The 17,084-nt window shown below is 35.6% G+C and overlaps 1 protein-coding gene across 5 annotated transcripts in view; it reads right to left on the bottom strand.

Annotated features, from left to right (window-relative positions):
* FNIP1 (folliculin interacting protein 1) overlaps positions 1–17,084 on the bottom strand; it is a 156,743-nt gene that overhangs the window by 48,036 nt on the left and 91,623 nt on the right. For 2 of the 5 annotated variants that reach the window (XM_055301423.1, XM_055301424.1), the window contains exons 5-8: positions 16,870–16,944; positions 10,665–10,756; positions 4,621–4,704; positions 3,394–3,465 (exon numbers count right to left, since the gene is read on the bottom strand). In XM_055301423.1, the coding sequence (XP_055157398.1) occupies positions 3,394–3,465; positions 4,621–4,704; positions 10,665–10,756; positions 16,870–16,944 (323 nt within the window). The remainder of the gene's footprint in view (positions 1–3,393; positions 3,466–4,620; positions 4,705–10,664; positions 10,757–16,869; positions 16,945–17,084) is intronic. The other 3 variants (XM_055301425.1, XM_055301426.1, XM_055301428.1) reach the window with 3 other exon arrangements.

Below are 17,084 nucleotides of genomic sequence, written 5' to 3'. Positions count from 1 at the left end.
AAAAGCACATCTTACACCTGTCACAATGGCAGAATCAAAAAAACAAAAAGAGTATTGAGAAGGATATGAAGAGAAAGGAACCCTCACACACTGTTGGTGGGGATGCAAACTAGTACAGCTACTATGGAAAGCCACTATGCAAATTAGTATAGTATGGAGGTTCCTCCAAAAACTAAAAACAGAAATATCACATGACCCAATAATTCCACTACTGGCTATTCACTCAAAGAAAGCAAGAACACTCATCTAAAAAGATAAATGTACTCTTAAGTTTACTACAGCATTACTTACAATAGGCAAGAAATGGAAGCAACTGAAATGTCTACTGATAGATGAACAAATAAGGAAGATGTATACAATATTATTCAAACATATAAAAGAATGAGACCTTGTCATCTGAGACAACATGGATGGACCTAAGGATATGGTGCCAAGTACAGTAAGCCAGACAAAGAAAGACAAATACCATACAATTTCACTTATATGTGGAATCTAAAAAACAAAACCAACAGAAAGAAAAAGATCCATTAACACAGAGAACAAACTGTTGCCAAAGAGGACAGAGTGTGATGGGAAGGGCAAAAATGGGTGAGGGGGAGCAGGAGATACAAGCTTCCAGTTATGGAAGGAGTAAGTCACAGGGATAAAAAAGACAGTATAGAGAAAAGAGTCAGTGGTACTGTAAAAGTGTTGTATGGTGGTAGATGGTAGTAGCTACACTTCTGGAACACATAGTATAAGGTATAGAATTTGTCAAGTTAACTATGTTTACATCTAAAACAGATGTAACACTGTGTGTAAACAACTATACTTACAACTATACTTCAATAAAAAGAATAAAAGTACCACTGACCCTTGAACAAGAGTTTGAAATGTGCAGATCCACTTATATGTTTTTCTTTGATAAATACAGTATAGCATTGTAAAAGTATTTTATCTTCTTTATGATTTTCCTAACATTTTTTGCTTATTTTATTGCAAAAATACAGTATACAATTCATATATAAAATATATGTTAATCAACTGGTTCTTGCTATGAGTAAGGCTTCCAGTCCACTGTACACTATTAGTAGTTGAGTTTTTAGGGAGTCAAAAGTTTTTTTTTTTACAGATTTTTCTTACTGCCCAGGGGGAGGGGAGGTTTGCGCCCCAACCCCTGAGTTATTGAAAGGTAAACTGTAATCATGAATTGCTTCTGCATAGGTAGTCAAGCCTCTGAATGTTTAATCACTTTCAGTAATAGTCATGATTATACCTACTGAGCTCCAAAAAGAGAAAATCCTATAGATTGCTCTCTGGAGAACTCTAAGGGGTGACAGACACATTCCGTTAGAACCCATTATGATTATAATTGCTGCAATCCCCTAATTGTGAGGATTATTCTCTTCCCAAAAACCCTCTCTCCAGAAACTCTTTCTTGCCTGGAGTGTCAAAAGCTACAACCCTTTGTTTTTCCTCAGACTAGGAATCCTCTCCTTCTCTGTACTGGATTCTAGAGAGGAAAAGACATTAAGGGTTTGCTTTTGTTTGGCAATATTTCCATCTTCCTGATTACAACCATATACCAAAAATTTGTGATGTAATCAAAAACAGGGAAGCACTATTATCATCTATAAAAAGATACGTATCACATGATTTTGGACATCAGGAGTGAGAGCTAAGAGACTGTCATTATGAAGATCTGTTCAATTCTCACTAACAAATTCAGTAATAAAGGGAAGAGCTTTATGTGCCATACAACTATCATTAATATCAATTAATTAACATCAATGAATTCTAAACTACTTCCTTAAAAAGACCACATTGTTCTCAGTATTATAAGTAACTACTGTAAAACTTTGTAGTCTAAGACTAGATATGTATAACTAACCTGGGTATAATTTTCAATGAAAATTCAAATGTTAATCTAAATTTGGAAAAACTATGTGTTAACAAATTCTGGTATTAAAAATAACCCTACTGGAAAAAAGAAGAAAATACACAATTAATTTAAAAGGAGTATATGAATTTAATGGCTTAAAAAAGCCTTATAGATCAATGCAGCCAGGTCCTTCAATTTATACCTAAAGAAAGTGAAGTATAGATATGAATTTATCACCTCTGAAATCTGAAATAATAACTAGATTCCTGTCACAGAAGAGAAAACTAAATCCCTAGATTACATAGAAGCAACAAGTAATAAAAGAAATATACACTAGATTATCCTAAGAACAAGAATAAAAAATTCAGTTAGAAAAGAAGGGTGAGATTATTTGAAAGATCAAGATTTTTCATATTAGAGAGCTGGTTCTCAATTCTAACTGTCCATCAGAACGAGGTATTAAATTTTTCATTTTGTTTTGTTTTTCAAATAGTTTCATCAGCCTTTCCCTAGACTACATGTCAGTCTTGGAGTACATTTCAGGCATGTGAAACTTTTATTTTGAAACCTCTTGTTATTCTAATGCATACCTACGGATTACAATACTGATAAATTGGGACTTCCCATCAATACTCAAAAATGAATTATAAACAATTTAGACACCAGAGCCATATAATGTGACAATTCATATGGATAAACCACAGTGGATAAAGTTTCTCATACCTAACAATAATACAAGCCTAAGATACTCCTTTCGTTTATGCTATCTCTGGGTCCTAAGAAATACTTTTTCTTTTTACTGGAAGGCCCTTCTTCCATGCTTTCACCTGGATAACTCCTACTGACTTCTTAAAACACAACTCAAGTATTATCCCTTGTAAAGTACTACTGGCCCCTGTTCCTGGCCCAAGCTAAGTTAGGTTTTCTTTCCCTAAACCTCTCTCCACATTTCTATCAGAGAACACATCACATGATGCAGGACAATTTTCCCGACTGTTCCCTCTGTAGACTCTGCTTGAATGTAAAATGTGGGCTTTTCTTTTTTTTTTTTTTTTAATCTCTCACACATTTCAATAAAGGTTAGACAAATTTTGGGAGCCCATATTTGAAAGCAATATGAATGGCATTGGTTCAAAATGCCTAGGCTTTTCTGGGCAAGAGACAGTCTGACAACCAAAAACTCTAGTTAAGAGTAAGCAGATATAAGCAAATGTGTGGGGTTTTCTTTTTTTTTTTTTTACTGTGCCATTTAAGCAGTCTCTTGAGCAATATTTTTTTCTTGTATTGGCTAAGTCTAAGCCAATGTGCTCATCTAGACCATGTTCCACTAGGCACATGTAACAGTAAATATGAAAATTTTAAATTTGAACTATTTCTCTCTGTTGATATAATTCTCTTATAAGGCTAATAACATCCACACTAAATAAAAAACTGTGTACATGAAATTGGATGATAAAGGAAAAAATAAAAATCATTGTTGGCTAACAGTGATCTCATAAGAAAACTAGATTAATACATAAACCTGACATTACCAGAGCGTGCTATTCCACTGTCTCTGTCCTCATTCAGGTCTCTTCCAGGCATGTCCATTGGGTTGCTGTGAACTGTGAATTAAGACAAAATCGTCAGTTATAACATATAATGTTATTCAGGGTGACGTTTCTTCTGTTACATTGCAAATGAAATCATGCTCATCTCATTGCATTCCTTTATTTTTTTCAATAGCATGGCACAAACCCAACACCAAGAGCTATTACTCAGTTGAACAAGCTTTGAGAGCTATGTGAAGATTGACATATAATGTGAAAATATAATATCTAAAGAAGCAAGGGATGGCTAAAAGGAAGATACTCAAAATACATTACTAAATGACTAAAAAGCATGCTACTAAACAAACAGTAAGAATGATTCCTGGAAGTAAATAATGGGTATATGATGGTTCACTTTACTATTCTATTCTGCCAATAACATAGGTTTAAAAACTCTTCACAATAAAAATTTTAAGAAAACAGTTTGAACAGTATGATGCCAATTAAATTATTTTTTAGAAAGGTTAATTCTAGATGACACAAATGGCTAATACATACTTTTTGCCCATTTTTCAAATTTTCTCTAATAAATATGTATTGTTCCGATCTCACATTTGTAAGAAAAATAAATATTAATTAAACCAATAAGTTAGATACAACTCCCTGGATACAGAGGCATAAACATACTCTACAATCATAAATTAAATGATATAAACAAACATACTCACATATGACTTTTACAGATCAATATAATGGTGCTTGTTCATCTAAATCTTAGCTCCAAAAGAAATCATTCTTATGAAATAACATAGATCAGAAATTTTAAAATAATAAGATAGGATATTTTCTTCAATTGGTGAACTAAGTACAAACTCTACTTAGCCATGGAAACAAGAGAGTGTCCCATGAGAAATTCTAGCTGGTATTTAAAGAAATAATGTTCATACTAAAATTTGGGTTAGTATTCTAAAGTTAAGTTATTACATAATGAAATAAGTAACAAACTGAAATTTCATGAAAATATCAATTCTTCTGATAAATGAAAATTTCTGGAAATGTTGAAGAACATACTCAGTAGACAGGAATTCAGTTCTTACACTTGCTAAGTAATGTTTTCTTAACTACACCCTCCCCAAATACATTTATCTACTCTCTTGTTTCCACGGCTTAACTACAGATTCTAGCCACTGGAGCACACCAACTAGTCTACCCACACAGCACATCGCAAACCTGCAAAGAAAGAGGCGCTCCTGATCAGGCGGAGCGGACCCTGTTCAGAGAATGCCCGCCTGGGGCTGCAGAACTGTGATAGACCTACATGGCAAAAATGTAAAATATATATGAAAGAGGGCTGTTAGAAAAGCCACAAAGAGTCTGGAATAAAGGGTGAGCTTAGGCAGCACAAATGCAGACCAACAGATACTGATGGAACTTTTAAACTAAGTAAGAATAATTCAAGCTGGTTTCTCTTCTTTGAAACAGGATGGTTTCTCTCTGGGGATAGCTTATGTCAAACAACAATTTCATGCCTATTTACTATAAATATGTATATAATTATAAAAAAACCCTTCCACTATACAAGGTAAAAGTTTTAATCCTTTCTAACATAAAACAATGCTTTTAAAGATTCAAAAAAGCACAAAGTTTATTTGACGTTTGCCAAATAAATTGATCCTTTAAAAAGAGTTTTTAAAAACTACTTATTTATTTGAGGGAGAGAGTGTGCGCGAGAGAGCACGAGAGAGAGAGAGAGAGAAAGAGGAGAGCGAGAGAGAGAGAGAGAGAGAGAGAGAATGAGAGAAAGCAAGCAGCTGAGTTGCCTGTTACACTTCATCAAGATAGCCTAAAAGAGTCACCTAGGAAGTTACCTAGGATAGAATAGGGGGCTTTCTGTTTTAAAATGTATTTTTCAGGGGATCCCTGGGTGGTGCAGCGGTTTGGCGCCTGCCTTTGGCCCAGGGCACGATCCTGGAGACCCGGGATCGAATCCCATGTCGGGCTCCCGGTGCATGGAGCCTGCTTCTCCCTCTCCCTGTGTCTCTGCCTCTCTCTCTCTCTGTGACTATCATAAATTAAAAAAAAAAAATTAAAAAAAAATAAAATGTATTTTTCAGATTCTTAATGGATATCTTTCTGTAACAAGAATTTCTAGAATTATACTGCATTTGCAGCAATCCTTCCATGTTTTACCTCTTCAGCTCTTTATCCAATTCTCTCTAGTTACTTCAAAACTTACCTACCCTCTTTAAATTCCTTCCCTACCCATCTCCTTCCTTACTCTCAGGATGTAACTGTCTCCCACATATACATGTGTGCACACACATATAATTCACCAGTTAGGAACTCTCCATTTCCTAGCACCTTGTCTCCAAACTAAATCACATTCGGGCCCACCTGCCTCCTTCCTGGCAGAGTAATAACAAGTAACAATATTCAAGCCTTAGTATGTCCTAGGAACCTACTCAAGTGAAAAATGCTGAGAGGCTCCTCCCTCCTTTCCAAACCTAATTCTTTTATGTCAGTTAGGACCTTCAAAAATCTCACTTTACCACTTCTATCTCTAACTTTACCCCTCCTTATAACCTCCTATTCATCAACATTTAAACATAAACAAAGCTAGCGGCACCTGGATGGCTCAGTCATGTAAACCTCCAACTCTTTATTTCAACTCAGGTCATTTTATGTTCATCTTAAGAGACTCCATCCTCAGCAGGCAGCCCAATACAGAACTCTATCTTAAAACCCTGAGATCAAGCCTCTTAAGACTGTTTCTCTCCCTGCCCGTCCCCTACTCTCTCTAAAAAAATTATTATAAAGAAAGCACAGTCAAAACTATTCTCTCCATATATTTAATCCTACATAGTTCAATAATTAAAATGTATTCTAAAGATTCCTCGGGGTTCTTGCAAGCCTTTCAGAGATCTGTGTAAAACTATTTTCTTAATAAATTTAATCAAAACAACTTATTACAAGAGAATAAACACAGAAGTAGATATAAGAATTGAGTTGTAGTCTACTAAGCCATAAATTAATGTGTTTTGCAAAAATGTAAAACAACATCACTCTTCTTCATTAAGTTCTCCTCTTGGAGAATAGTAGTCATTTCATAGCATGTTATTTATACTAACATGAAAAAGGTTGTGTTATTTTTTAAGGAATAAATATTTTTAATTTTTGTTTTAAATTTTAATACAGTATATATCAATAAAGGTAATACACATAAACAAAAGTTCTCTGTGGTCCTCCATAATTTCTAAGTGTATAAAACTTAGAGAACTTTTCTGGTCTCTTTTCTGAGACAGAAAGAACAGCTGCTTAAATCCTGGAAAAAAAAACTGACCTCTGAGCAGAGCTCTCCTCAACTGTGGCTTCTATTCTCTCCATGAAACTGCTCACGTAAGCTACCAAAAGCCTTCCTACAGATTAATGCAGTCCATACTATTTTATATTACTTTAGCACATATTTGATGCTGACTAAATTGCCTTTGAACATTTCCCCAGTTTCCAAATATTATACACTAAGGTTTTTTTTCCTTAATGCTCTATATGTGCTTCTCTTCACCTACTCTTTCCGTCTTTAAGCCATCATTCCCCAGGATTTTATCCTCAACAATCTTTCTTTCTCACTCTTTAACATTTCCTAGGTCATCTCATTCATTCTTAAGCTTTCACTTATCATTTACATGCTAATGCTTTACAAATCCACATAGATAGAGCTAACTGTCTAACAACTGTATTCTCCCTTCTATTTTATCAAGTAGTTTCTAGGAAGCTGCCCATCTAGGGATCTTATTTCTCAAATCTCCTTATATATAGGTGAAGCCATGTGACTAGTTACCACTAATGGAATGTGAAAAAAACTGATGTATTAAGGTTGGTTATGAAATGGATGTGACTTTTCCATACTCAATTCCTTTTCGCTGGCTTCATGCAGCTGAGCTCAACCTTGGAAACCACATAATGAAGAAGGTAGAACTCCAAGAAGGAAGGAAATTGGACCTCTGAAACAGTGCTTAGAGAAAAACTGTTAATCAATGAGGAAACACTTTTTTAAACTTCACATGACTGGAAAAAAATAACTCTATGTTGCTTTGAAATTATTAAATGTTCACTAATTTTTATGTTGTAGCACCTACCCCTATATCTACTAACTATAATGGATATCTTTACTTGAATAACCAACCAATACTTCCATTCTAACATACATAAACCCCAAATCACCAATTCCTAATTTCTTCTGCTCCTCCCAATGGATGGCACCAATATCCAAGCAATTATACAACCAGACAGCAAAGGGACATGCTTATTTCCTCCTTTTTCCTCCCTCTTTCATCTAATTACAAATCCCATCCACTCTATTTCCCATAATGAACCTCTCAACAGCTCTCTACCCTTGACACAATCTGGCTCTAGGTCTCCATTACCTGTCATGTGAATTACCACCAGCAGCCTTCTAACACAAATCTTTTCCTCGATCCTACTGGTTTACTTGAATCCTTTCCCATTGCAATCAAAACATTATTCTGCAGATAAAAATCTAATCTGATCATATTTCTATATTCTGACAACTCCTCTGTGTGGCCTTCAGAATGCACTGCAAAGATCTCCAGCTATAAGGACTGTAATTGACTACATACCCCAAATTGCTGTTTTCTGACATGTGATGTTTTCCAAGGCCACATATCCCATAGGCAGAGTTCCTAACCAGTGACTGAATGTAGCAAGAAGAGTAAGTCAGGTACATTTCTGGCAACATACGGCTCACCTGTGACAACATACTTTGACCTAAGGACTTGTCAGTGGCCTTACCAAACCTTCCATGGGTTGCATGATAGGAAAGGACACTTCCATTCAATTTTCTATTTTTCTCCTTCATTTGGGGTCAGACTTGCAACACAATCTGAGGGCTCTCATGACCTTTCCCAGTTTCCTCCTCATTTTCTCTCACACAGTCATTTCCCCTAATAATATCCTTGCATATTTAATCCTGTCTTGGCACCTGTAAAAAAACAGGTAAATGACCCAAACTAACACACCCTCATTACTACCCAACTTCTTAAAGCCTAAGTTCAAATTCCTCACTATGGCCCAAGGTGCCCTTTGTCATCAACCTCCCACAAACTTTTTCATTTCTTTTAACTTTCGTTACTCCTATTCTTGGCTCCATCAACACTGATTTATTCACATTATTTACTCATGCTATGATCTCTTAACTCCTAGGTCTGTGCACACACTACTGCTTTTTCCTAGAACATTTCTAGTCCCCAAACACAGGGCTAATCCTTCAAAATTAGGCTTCCCTTCTTTAAGAAAGTCTGAGACTCTCTAGGACTGAATTAGGTACTCTTCCTCATTTGTATCACACCATGCTCTTTAACATTAACTGCACTCTACTGTAATTGTTGCATTATTTGTATGACTCCCACTAACTATAAATCTGTTGAGGCAGGAAATGTGTCTGGTTCACCATTGCATGTACCCTCAGAGCCTAGTGGAGTGCTTAGCATACAACACGTACTTGGTAAGTATTGGCTGATAAATTGGAAATGTAAAGAAAATAAGAAATGGTACTCAAATATCCTTGATTCACAATTACAAACATACAAGTAAAAGCCACTCATTATTTAAGTCTATACTTTGTTAAATGGATTCACTTCCTAACCTGTATTAAAACAAAGATGGGTATACCTAGCATCCATAAGGTGATTTACTGTTATAAGCGATAATGGATTTGTATTATTAAAATAAATAGCTTTTAATTAACTTATTGAGCTTTGAAAAGTATCACATTATAACGGAAAAAGAGACAAGTGAATCTTTTCAGAAGATTCAGAAAATCTTTCAGGAGAATCTGAAAAGATTCAGTTGTCTCCCTGTCACATTTTTACTTCATTAAGCCAATAAAATAATCAAGTGAGTTAAGAAAAAGCAGAACCCCTCTAATTTTTCTAAAAAATGTGCAAACTTTTTTTTTTCAATTTATTTATTTTGAGAGAGAGAGAGAGAGAGAATCTAAAAGTAGAGGGAAAGAAAGAATCTCAAGCAAATTCACCACTGAGCACAGAGCCTGACACGGGGCTTGATCTCACATCCCTGAGATAATGACCTGAACCACAATCAAGAGTCACTTGATTTCACTTAACCAACTGAGCCACCCAGGTACCCCAAATGTGCAAACTTTTAAAATTACATGCCTGACACTATAACTAGCCCACACTACTTGCTGAATAAATGGTTGCTTGTTTGAATAAACATGAACTATAAAAAATAATAGAATACATTACGATTCAAGCTGGAAGAAAAACTGTTTCCTACTTATATATTTAACTAATATTTATTCAAATCAATTCCAAATGAAAATTCTCACTAAATAAAGAATAAAAGAAATATTTATCCTAGTCTAATTCCTGTCCACATTCTGGCATGCTATAGTTATTTACACACCAGGAACATAGCCAGCAACAATTCAGTTGAACTTTGTAGGGTAAAACAAATGACCAGAAATTTTAGGAACAGTTTTTCATTTCAGAAGTTGAACTTAAATAGTAACAATCAACTATTCAAATTACTAAATAAGCTGTTATTTTAATGAATATTTTAAAGAACATCAAATTTGAGTATCTGCTCATCTATCTGAATTCAGGTCACAAAAATGAGCACCATTTTAAAATTACTTTTATGGTTAGGGAAGAGACAAGGGAAAAAGTATAATACCAGTCTTCCTCAGCTGAAATATTGTAAAAAGCTGAGGACTTTTTATATCAATGAGCCTTTTAAAGATGCATAAAGTTAAAAACAAAAACCAAACCAGATATATCTTCAGCAGTTCTTTTTCAGATACAAAAATGAATATTATTTTCAAATATACAAAAATTATGTTTTTCAAATAATATAAACGTTATACATACTTCCAATTTAAATCCCTTTTCTGGGATCCCTGGGTGGCGCAGCGGTTTGGCGCCTGCCTTTGGCCCAGGGTGCGATCCGGGAGACCCGGGATCGAATCCCACGTCGGGCTCCCGGTGCATGGAGCCTGCTTCTCCCTCTGCCTGTGTCTCTGCCTCTCTCTCTCTCTCTCTCCCTCTCTCTGTGACTATCATAAATAAATAAATTAAAAAAAATTTTAAAAAATAAAATAAAATAAATCCCTTTTCTACTTCTAGTATGTCAAAATCTGTGGTCTTATAAAAGATCTATATTATTAAGAAAGAACTGCAAATCTTTGTTATACTGTTAACCTATTTAAAACTTATAAAACCAAAGGAACCATTTACCTATATTTCCAAGTAGTCCATTAATAACTGTGTTATTATCAGCCTTTAATGTACTGTTGTCCTGATTGATGAATTCAAGACTGTCTTGAAGCCTAAAGGAAGAAAAGAAAGAATAAATTGCAAATTCATCTTATGCTCTTTTTGGCAACTCTTTGCATATCTCAATGAAATTTTAAGTGTAAAACAGTTTTTTTTTTTAAGTTTTAAGTATTCTTGTTAGTACCATAAACTACCTAATCTTTTAAATAAGAGTTTGGTAAACTACACTTGGAGGGCTAAATATAGCCTGCTGCCTGTTTTTATAAATAAAGTTTTAATGGAACATAGATATGCCCTTTCACATATGTACTGCATATGGCTGCTTTAATGCTACAGCTGAGAAACCAGACATATTGTCTGGCCCACAAAGCCAAAATTATTTACTATCTAGACCTTTACAGAATTACTGACCCTAATTTAAATTGTAAAGCTTTTCCCTCATATTTTGGACCTGATGTCATTTTCTAAACTTCTAAAAGGGAGAAGAAAAAAAAGAAAAGAAAAGAAAAAGAAAAAGAAAAAGAAAAAGAAAAAGAAAAAGAAAAAGAAAAGAAGAGAAGAGAACAAAAATCAACCAAATATCAAAATAGTGTCATTTGTTCACACATTATAAATGATCACTCCTGTTAGTATATTATCTGAGTAACAAAAATTAAACTACTTTATGTTCTTAGTACAAAGTATCCTTCCTAGGGATTTTAAGAACCTATAAAAAAATTAGAAAAGATGAAGAAACTGAGAGGATCCGAGGTAAAATCAGTGATTCCAACGTGAGGATCTCTAATTTTTACTTTAGCATTAAACTCTTAAAAATTAGCACTTTTAGCGTCAGTATTTTTTAAGCATCTCTAACACTGTGAAAAAACATCTCTCCCTTTTCTTCCTTCCTAACAGAAAAGTTAATAAACAGCTACAAGTATTAGAACCTCAGCAAATAGAACTCCTGAGAGGTCTTCTAGGAGCATTTACAATTAATGGAACTTTTGAGAATTTTTCTAGTTTTGAGTAGGCTCCTTGCTACCTCCTGCTGCTTTTGACTTTGGGTAACTCCAGAGATTCTGGCTAGCTAGCATTCTAATCTGGTCCCTGCAGAATCCATCGCTGGAATCCATTAACACCTCACCCTAGCCCCAGTCTTTCATTTACTAGGTTCCAGTATGTAGCACCAGATTCCAATTATCAGGCCTGCCGTTGTTTCAGCTTCACTTTTCTAATCTTGGCATTAATACCTTGGGGTATTCTTATGCCCCACGATGGGTGATCTAGACTACTCCTGACTGCAGAGGCAATTTTTTTTTAAGATTTTATTTATTCATGAGAGACATAGAGAGAGAGAGAGAGGCACAGACACAGGCAGACGGAGAAGCAGGCTCCATGCAGGGAGCCCGACGCGGGATTTGATCCCGGGTCTCCAGGATCACATCCTGGACTGAATGCAGCGCTAAACCGCTGAGCCACCTGGGCTGCCCTGTAGAGTTAATTCTGAAGTGATCTGAAAACTGAAGAGTACATATATAGATGCTAACTAGGCATGGCACTACAAAATGTAAAATAAATATCTCATCTTAACATGGGAATGTTGTCAACATTTTACTTCTTAGCTATAGCTTCTAGAAGCAAATTAGGAAAGAGAAAGCACATTCCCTATTCTTCAACTAAACTCAAATGAGAAGTAATCTGGACTCCAAACACAAAGTGGCTGAATGAATTAAAAAAAATAACACCCAACAATATGCTGCCTACAAGAGACTCACTTCAGCTTTGAGAACGCATATAGGCTCAATGTGAAGGGATAGAAAAAGAATCCATATAAGTGGAAATCGAAAAAGAGCAAAGAAAGCTATACTTATATCAGAAAAAATGGACTTCAAGCCAAAAATAGTAACAAGAGACAGAAATGGTCATACAAAAGAGGAGCAATTCATCAAGAAAATGCTCTGCATCACTTGCCATCAGGGAAATACAAATCAAAACCACAATGAGATACCACCTCACACCAGTGAGAATGGGGAAAATTAATAAGGCAGGAAACAACAAATGTTGGAGAGGATGCGGAGAAAAGGGAACCCTCTTACACTGTTGGTGGGAATGTGAACTGGTGCAGCCACTCTGGAAAACTGTGTGGAGGTTCCTCAAAGAATTAAAAATAGACCTGCCCTACGACCCAGCAATTGCACTGTTAGGGATTTACCCCGAAGATTCAGATGCAATGAAACGCCGGGGCACCTGCACCCCGATGTTTCTAGCAGCCATGTCCACAATAGCCAAACTGTGGAAGGAGCCTCGGTGCCCATCGAAAGATGAATGGATAAAGAAGATGTGGTTTATGTATACAATGGAATATTACTCAGCCATTAGAAACAACAAATACCCACCATTTGCTTCAACGTGGATGGAACTGGAGGGTATTATGCTGAGTGAAGTAAGTCAATCGGAGAAAGACAAACAGTGTATGTTCTCACTCATTTGGGGAATATGAATAATAGTGAAGGGGATTATAAGGGAAGGGAGAAGAAATGTGTGGGAGATATCAGAAAGGGACACAGAACATAAAGACTTCTAACTCTGGGAAATGAACTAGGGGTGGTGGAAGGGGAGGAGGGCGGGGGGTGGGGGTGAATGGGTGACGGGCACGGAGGGGGACACTTGACGGGATGAGCACTGGGTGTTATTCTGTATGTTGGTAAATTGAACACCAATAAAAATTAATTTATAAAAAAAAAAAGAAGATATAGCATAAATACAAATGCACTCAACATTAGAGCACCTAAACATGTTAAGCAAATAACTAATGGATCTAAAGAGACAAGACTGCAATAATTAGTAAAGGGCTTTATTTTTTTGTTGTTTTTTAAAAGATTTTATTTATTCATGAGAGACATGGAAAAAGAGAAAGAGGCAGAGACATAGAGGGAGAAGTAGGCTCCCATGCAGGAAGCCAATATGGGACTCAATCCCAGACTCCAGTATCACGCCCTGAGCCAAAGGCAGACACTCAACTGCTGAGCCACCCAGGCGTCCCTGGGACTTTAATACTCTACTTCCAACAATAAATAGATCAACCAGACAGGAAGTCAACAAAGAAATGTTGAACTTGAACCATACCTTAGGCCAAATGGAATTAACAAATATATAGATAGATAGATAGATAGATAGATAGATAGATAGATAGATATATCCAACAGCAGCAGAATACCATTTTTCTCAAGTGTGCATGGAACATTTAAGGAATAAATGATGGTAGGAAAACTGGATAACCACATGCAAATGAGTGAAATTAAAACTTTATATTACACCACTATAAGCAGTTATACAGCAATAAAGTGGATAACCTATAAGAAAGGGATAAATTCCTAGAAACATACAACCTACCAGGAATGAGTCATGAAGAAATAAAAATTCGAAAGAGACCAATAATAAGTAAGGAGAATGAATCATTAATCAAAAACCTCCCAACGCTGGGACGCCTGGGGGGCTCAGCGGTTGAGCATCTGCCTTTGGTTCAGAGCGTGATCCTGGGGTCCTGGGATCGAGTCCCGCATCAGGCTTCCCACAGGGAGCCTGCTTCTCCTTCTGCCTATGTCTCCGCCTCTCTCTGTGTGTCTCTCATGAATAAACTCTTAAGACAAAAAAAAGAAAAAAGAAAAGAAAACCTCCCAACACAGAAAAGCCAAAGGGACCAGATGGTTTCCTTGGTAGATTCTACCAAATATTTAAAGAAGAATTAATGCCAATTCTACTCAAACTGTTCAATAAATAAAAGAAGGAACACTACAAAACACATCTTACAAAGCCAGCATTGCCCTGACACCAAGAAAATTTTCACCACTTCTCCTGATTATTATAAATGCAAAGATTCTCCACAAAATATTAGCAAACCAAATTCAAAAGAATATTACAAGGATCATTTAATATGATCAAGTAAGATTTATCACTGGAATGCAAGGATGCAAGCAATAAATGATAATTACCACATTAAAAGAATGAAAGATAAAAATCATACCATCATGTCAATAGATGCAAAAAAAGCATAGGACAAAATACAACATCTTTCCACGAAAAAAATCCTCCAAAAAGTAGGCTGAAAGAACAAATATTGTTAAACTGTTAAATTACCCAAAGTCATCTATAGATTCAATGCAAGTCTTATCAAAGTTCCAATGGCATTTTTCATAGAAATAAGAAAAAAATCCTAAAATCTGTTAGAAGCTACAAAAAGACTCTGAATAGCCAAAGCAATCCTGACAAAAAGAACAAAGCTGGAGAGATCACACTTTTTGATTTCAAACTATACTACAAAGCTCAGGTAATCAAAACAGTATAGTACTGGCATAAAAATAGACACATAAATCAATGGAACAGAATCAAGAGCCCAGGAAAAAAACCCTGCATATACAGTCAACTAGTATTTGATAAGGGACCCAAGAACATTTAACAGGGAAAGGATAGTACCTTCAAAAAATTATGACAGAAAAACTGAATAACCACATGCAGATGAATGAAATTAAAATTATCTTACACCACTCACAAAAATGAACTCAAAATTGATTAAAGACATAAACAAAAGACTCCAAAACTGCAAATCTTCTAGAAGAAACCAGAAGGGAAAAGCTCCTTGACATTGGTCATAGCAACAATTTCTACATATGACATAAACAGCACAAGCAACAAAAGCGAAAATAAGTAAATGGGAATACATCACACAAAAAGCTTCTACACTGCAAATAACTGACAAAATGAAAAGGCAATCTATGGAATGGTAAAAAAAAAATGCAAATCCTTTATCTGATGAAGGGTTAATATCCAAAATATATAAATAATCCACAAAAATCAATGGCAAAAAAACAATCTAAAAAAATTAATACTTCTGAATATTCAGAAGAACTGAATAGACAATCTTCCAAAGAAGATATGCAAATGACCAAGAGGTACATGAAAAGGTGCTCAACATCACTAATCTTCAGGGAAATGCAAATCAAACCACAAAAAGGTATTACTTCACACCTTTTTTAATAGTTAACATCAAAAAGACAAGAAATGTGGTGGACAGGGTATGGAGAAGAAGAAACCCTTGGGCACTGCTGGTGGGAATATAAATTGATACAGCCACTGTGAAAACAGTATGAAGGTTCTTCAAAAAATTAAAAATAGAAACTACCATATGATCCAGGAATCCCACTTCTAGATATATATCCAAAGGAACTGAAATAAGGATCTCATAGAGATATCTGCACTCAGGTGTTCACTATAGCATTAGTGACAACTGTCAATAAATGGAGTCAAACTAAATGTCTATCAAAAGATAAATGGATAAAATGTCATACACACACACACACAGCCATGAGAAAAGGAAATCCTGCCATTTGAGACAACCTGAATGAACATTAAGGGCATCATGCTAAGTGAAATAAGTCAGAGAAATATAAATACTGTATAGTATCACTCACATGTGTGATATAAAGAATTGAACACTGAAAAACAGAAAGCAGGGTGGTGGTTACCAGGGGCTGAGAGTAGGGGAAATGGGGAGGTAACAGTCAAAGTGTATAAACTTCATTTATAAAATTAGTAAGTTCTGGGATCTAATGTATAGCATGCTATCGATAGCTAATAATACTGTTATTTTATATACTTGAAAGTTGCTAAGATGGGGATCCCTGGGTGGCTCAGCAGTTTGGTGACTGCCTTCAGCCCAGGGCGTGATCCTGGAATCCTGGAATCGAGTCTCACATCAGGCTTCCTGCATGGAGCCTGCTTCTCCCTCTGCCTGTGTCTCTGCTTTTCTCTCTGTGTCGCTCATGAATAAATAAATAAAATCTTAAAAAAAAAAAGAAAAGAAAGTTGCTAAGAGAGTAAATCTTAGCTGATCTTACCACAAAAGAGAAACGGTAATTTTGACAAGATGGAGGTATTAGTTAGCTAATTATATGGTGGTAATCATTTTGCAACATATTAAATAAATGTGTTGCTCACATTAAATTTACAGTGTTGCATGTCAATTATATCTCAATAAAGCTAAAAGAAAAAAGTCTGGCCTCCATAAACTCTCAAATTTAAGGGATGGAAGAAAATTCAATTGAAACTGCAACCCTGAGAACAGTTTGTTAGTTTTCATGCTTTGCATGTCCTAAATAATACATTTTTCTCAGCATTCATAATCACTTACGTATTGAGACTTCCACAGATACTGCTGCCAGTTCGTGCAGTAAAAACTTTGCTGAGCATAAGTTGTGGAGGGGAACTATGAAGGAAAAGAAATGGACAGAGAGAGATCAAAACTAAAACACAAGGAACTTCTCAATTTATTACAAATTAGGGACACTTGGGTGGCTTAGTCAGTTAAGTATCCGACTTCTGATTTCAGCTAAGGTCATGGTCTCA

Source organism: Nyctereutes procyonoides, unplaced genomic scaffold (genome assembly GCF_905146905.1).
Source record: "Nyctereutes procyonoides isolate TBG_1078 unplaced genomic scaffold, NYPRO_anot_genome, whole genome shotgun sequence".
Lineage (NCBI taxonomy): Eukaryota > Metazoa > Chordata > Mammalia > Carnivora > Canidae > Nyctereutes > Nyctereutes procyonoides.
Note: the sequence above shows the minus strand (reverse complement) of the source record. Positions and strands in the feature narration are given on the sequence as shown.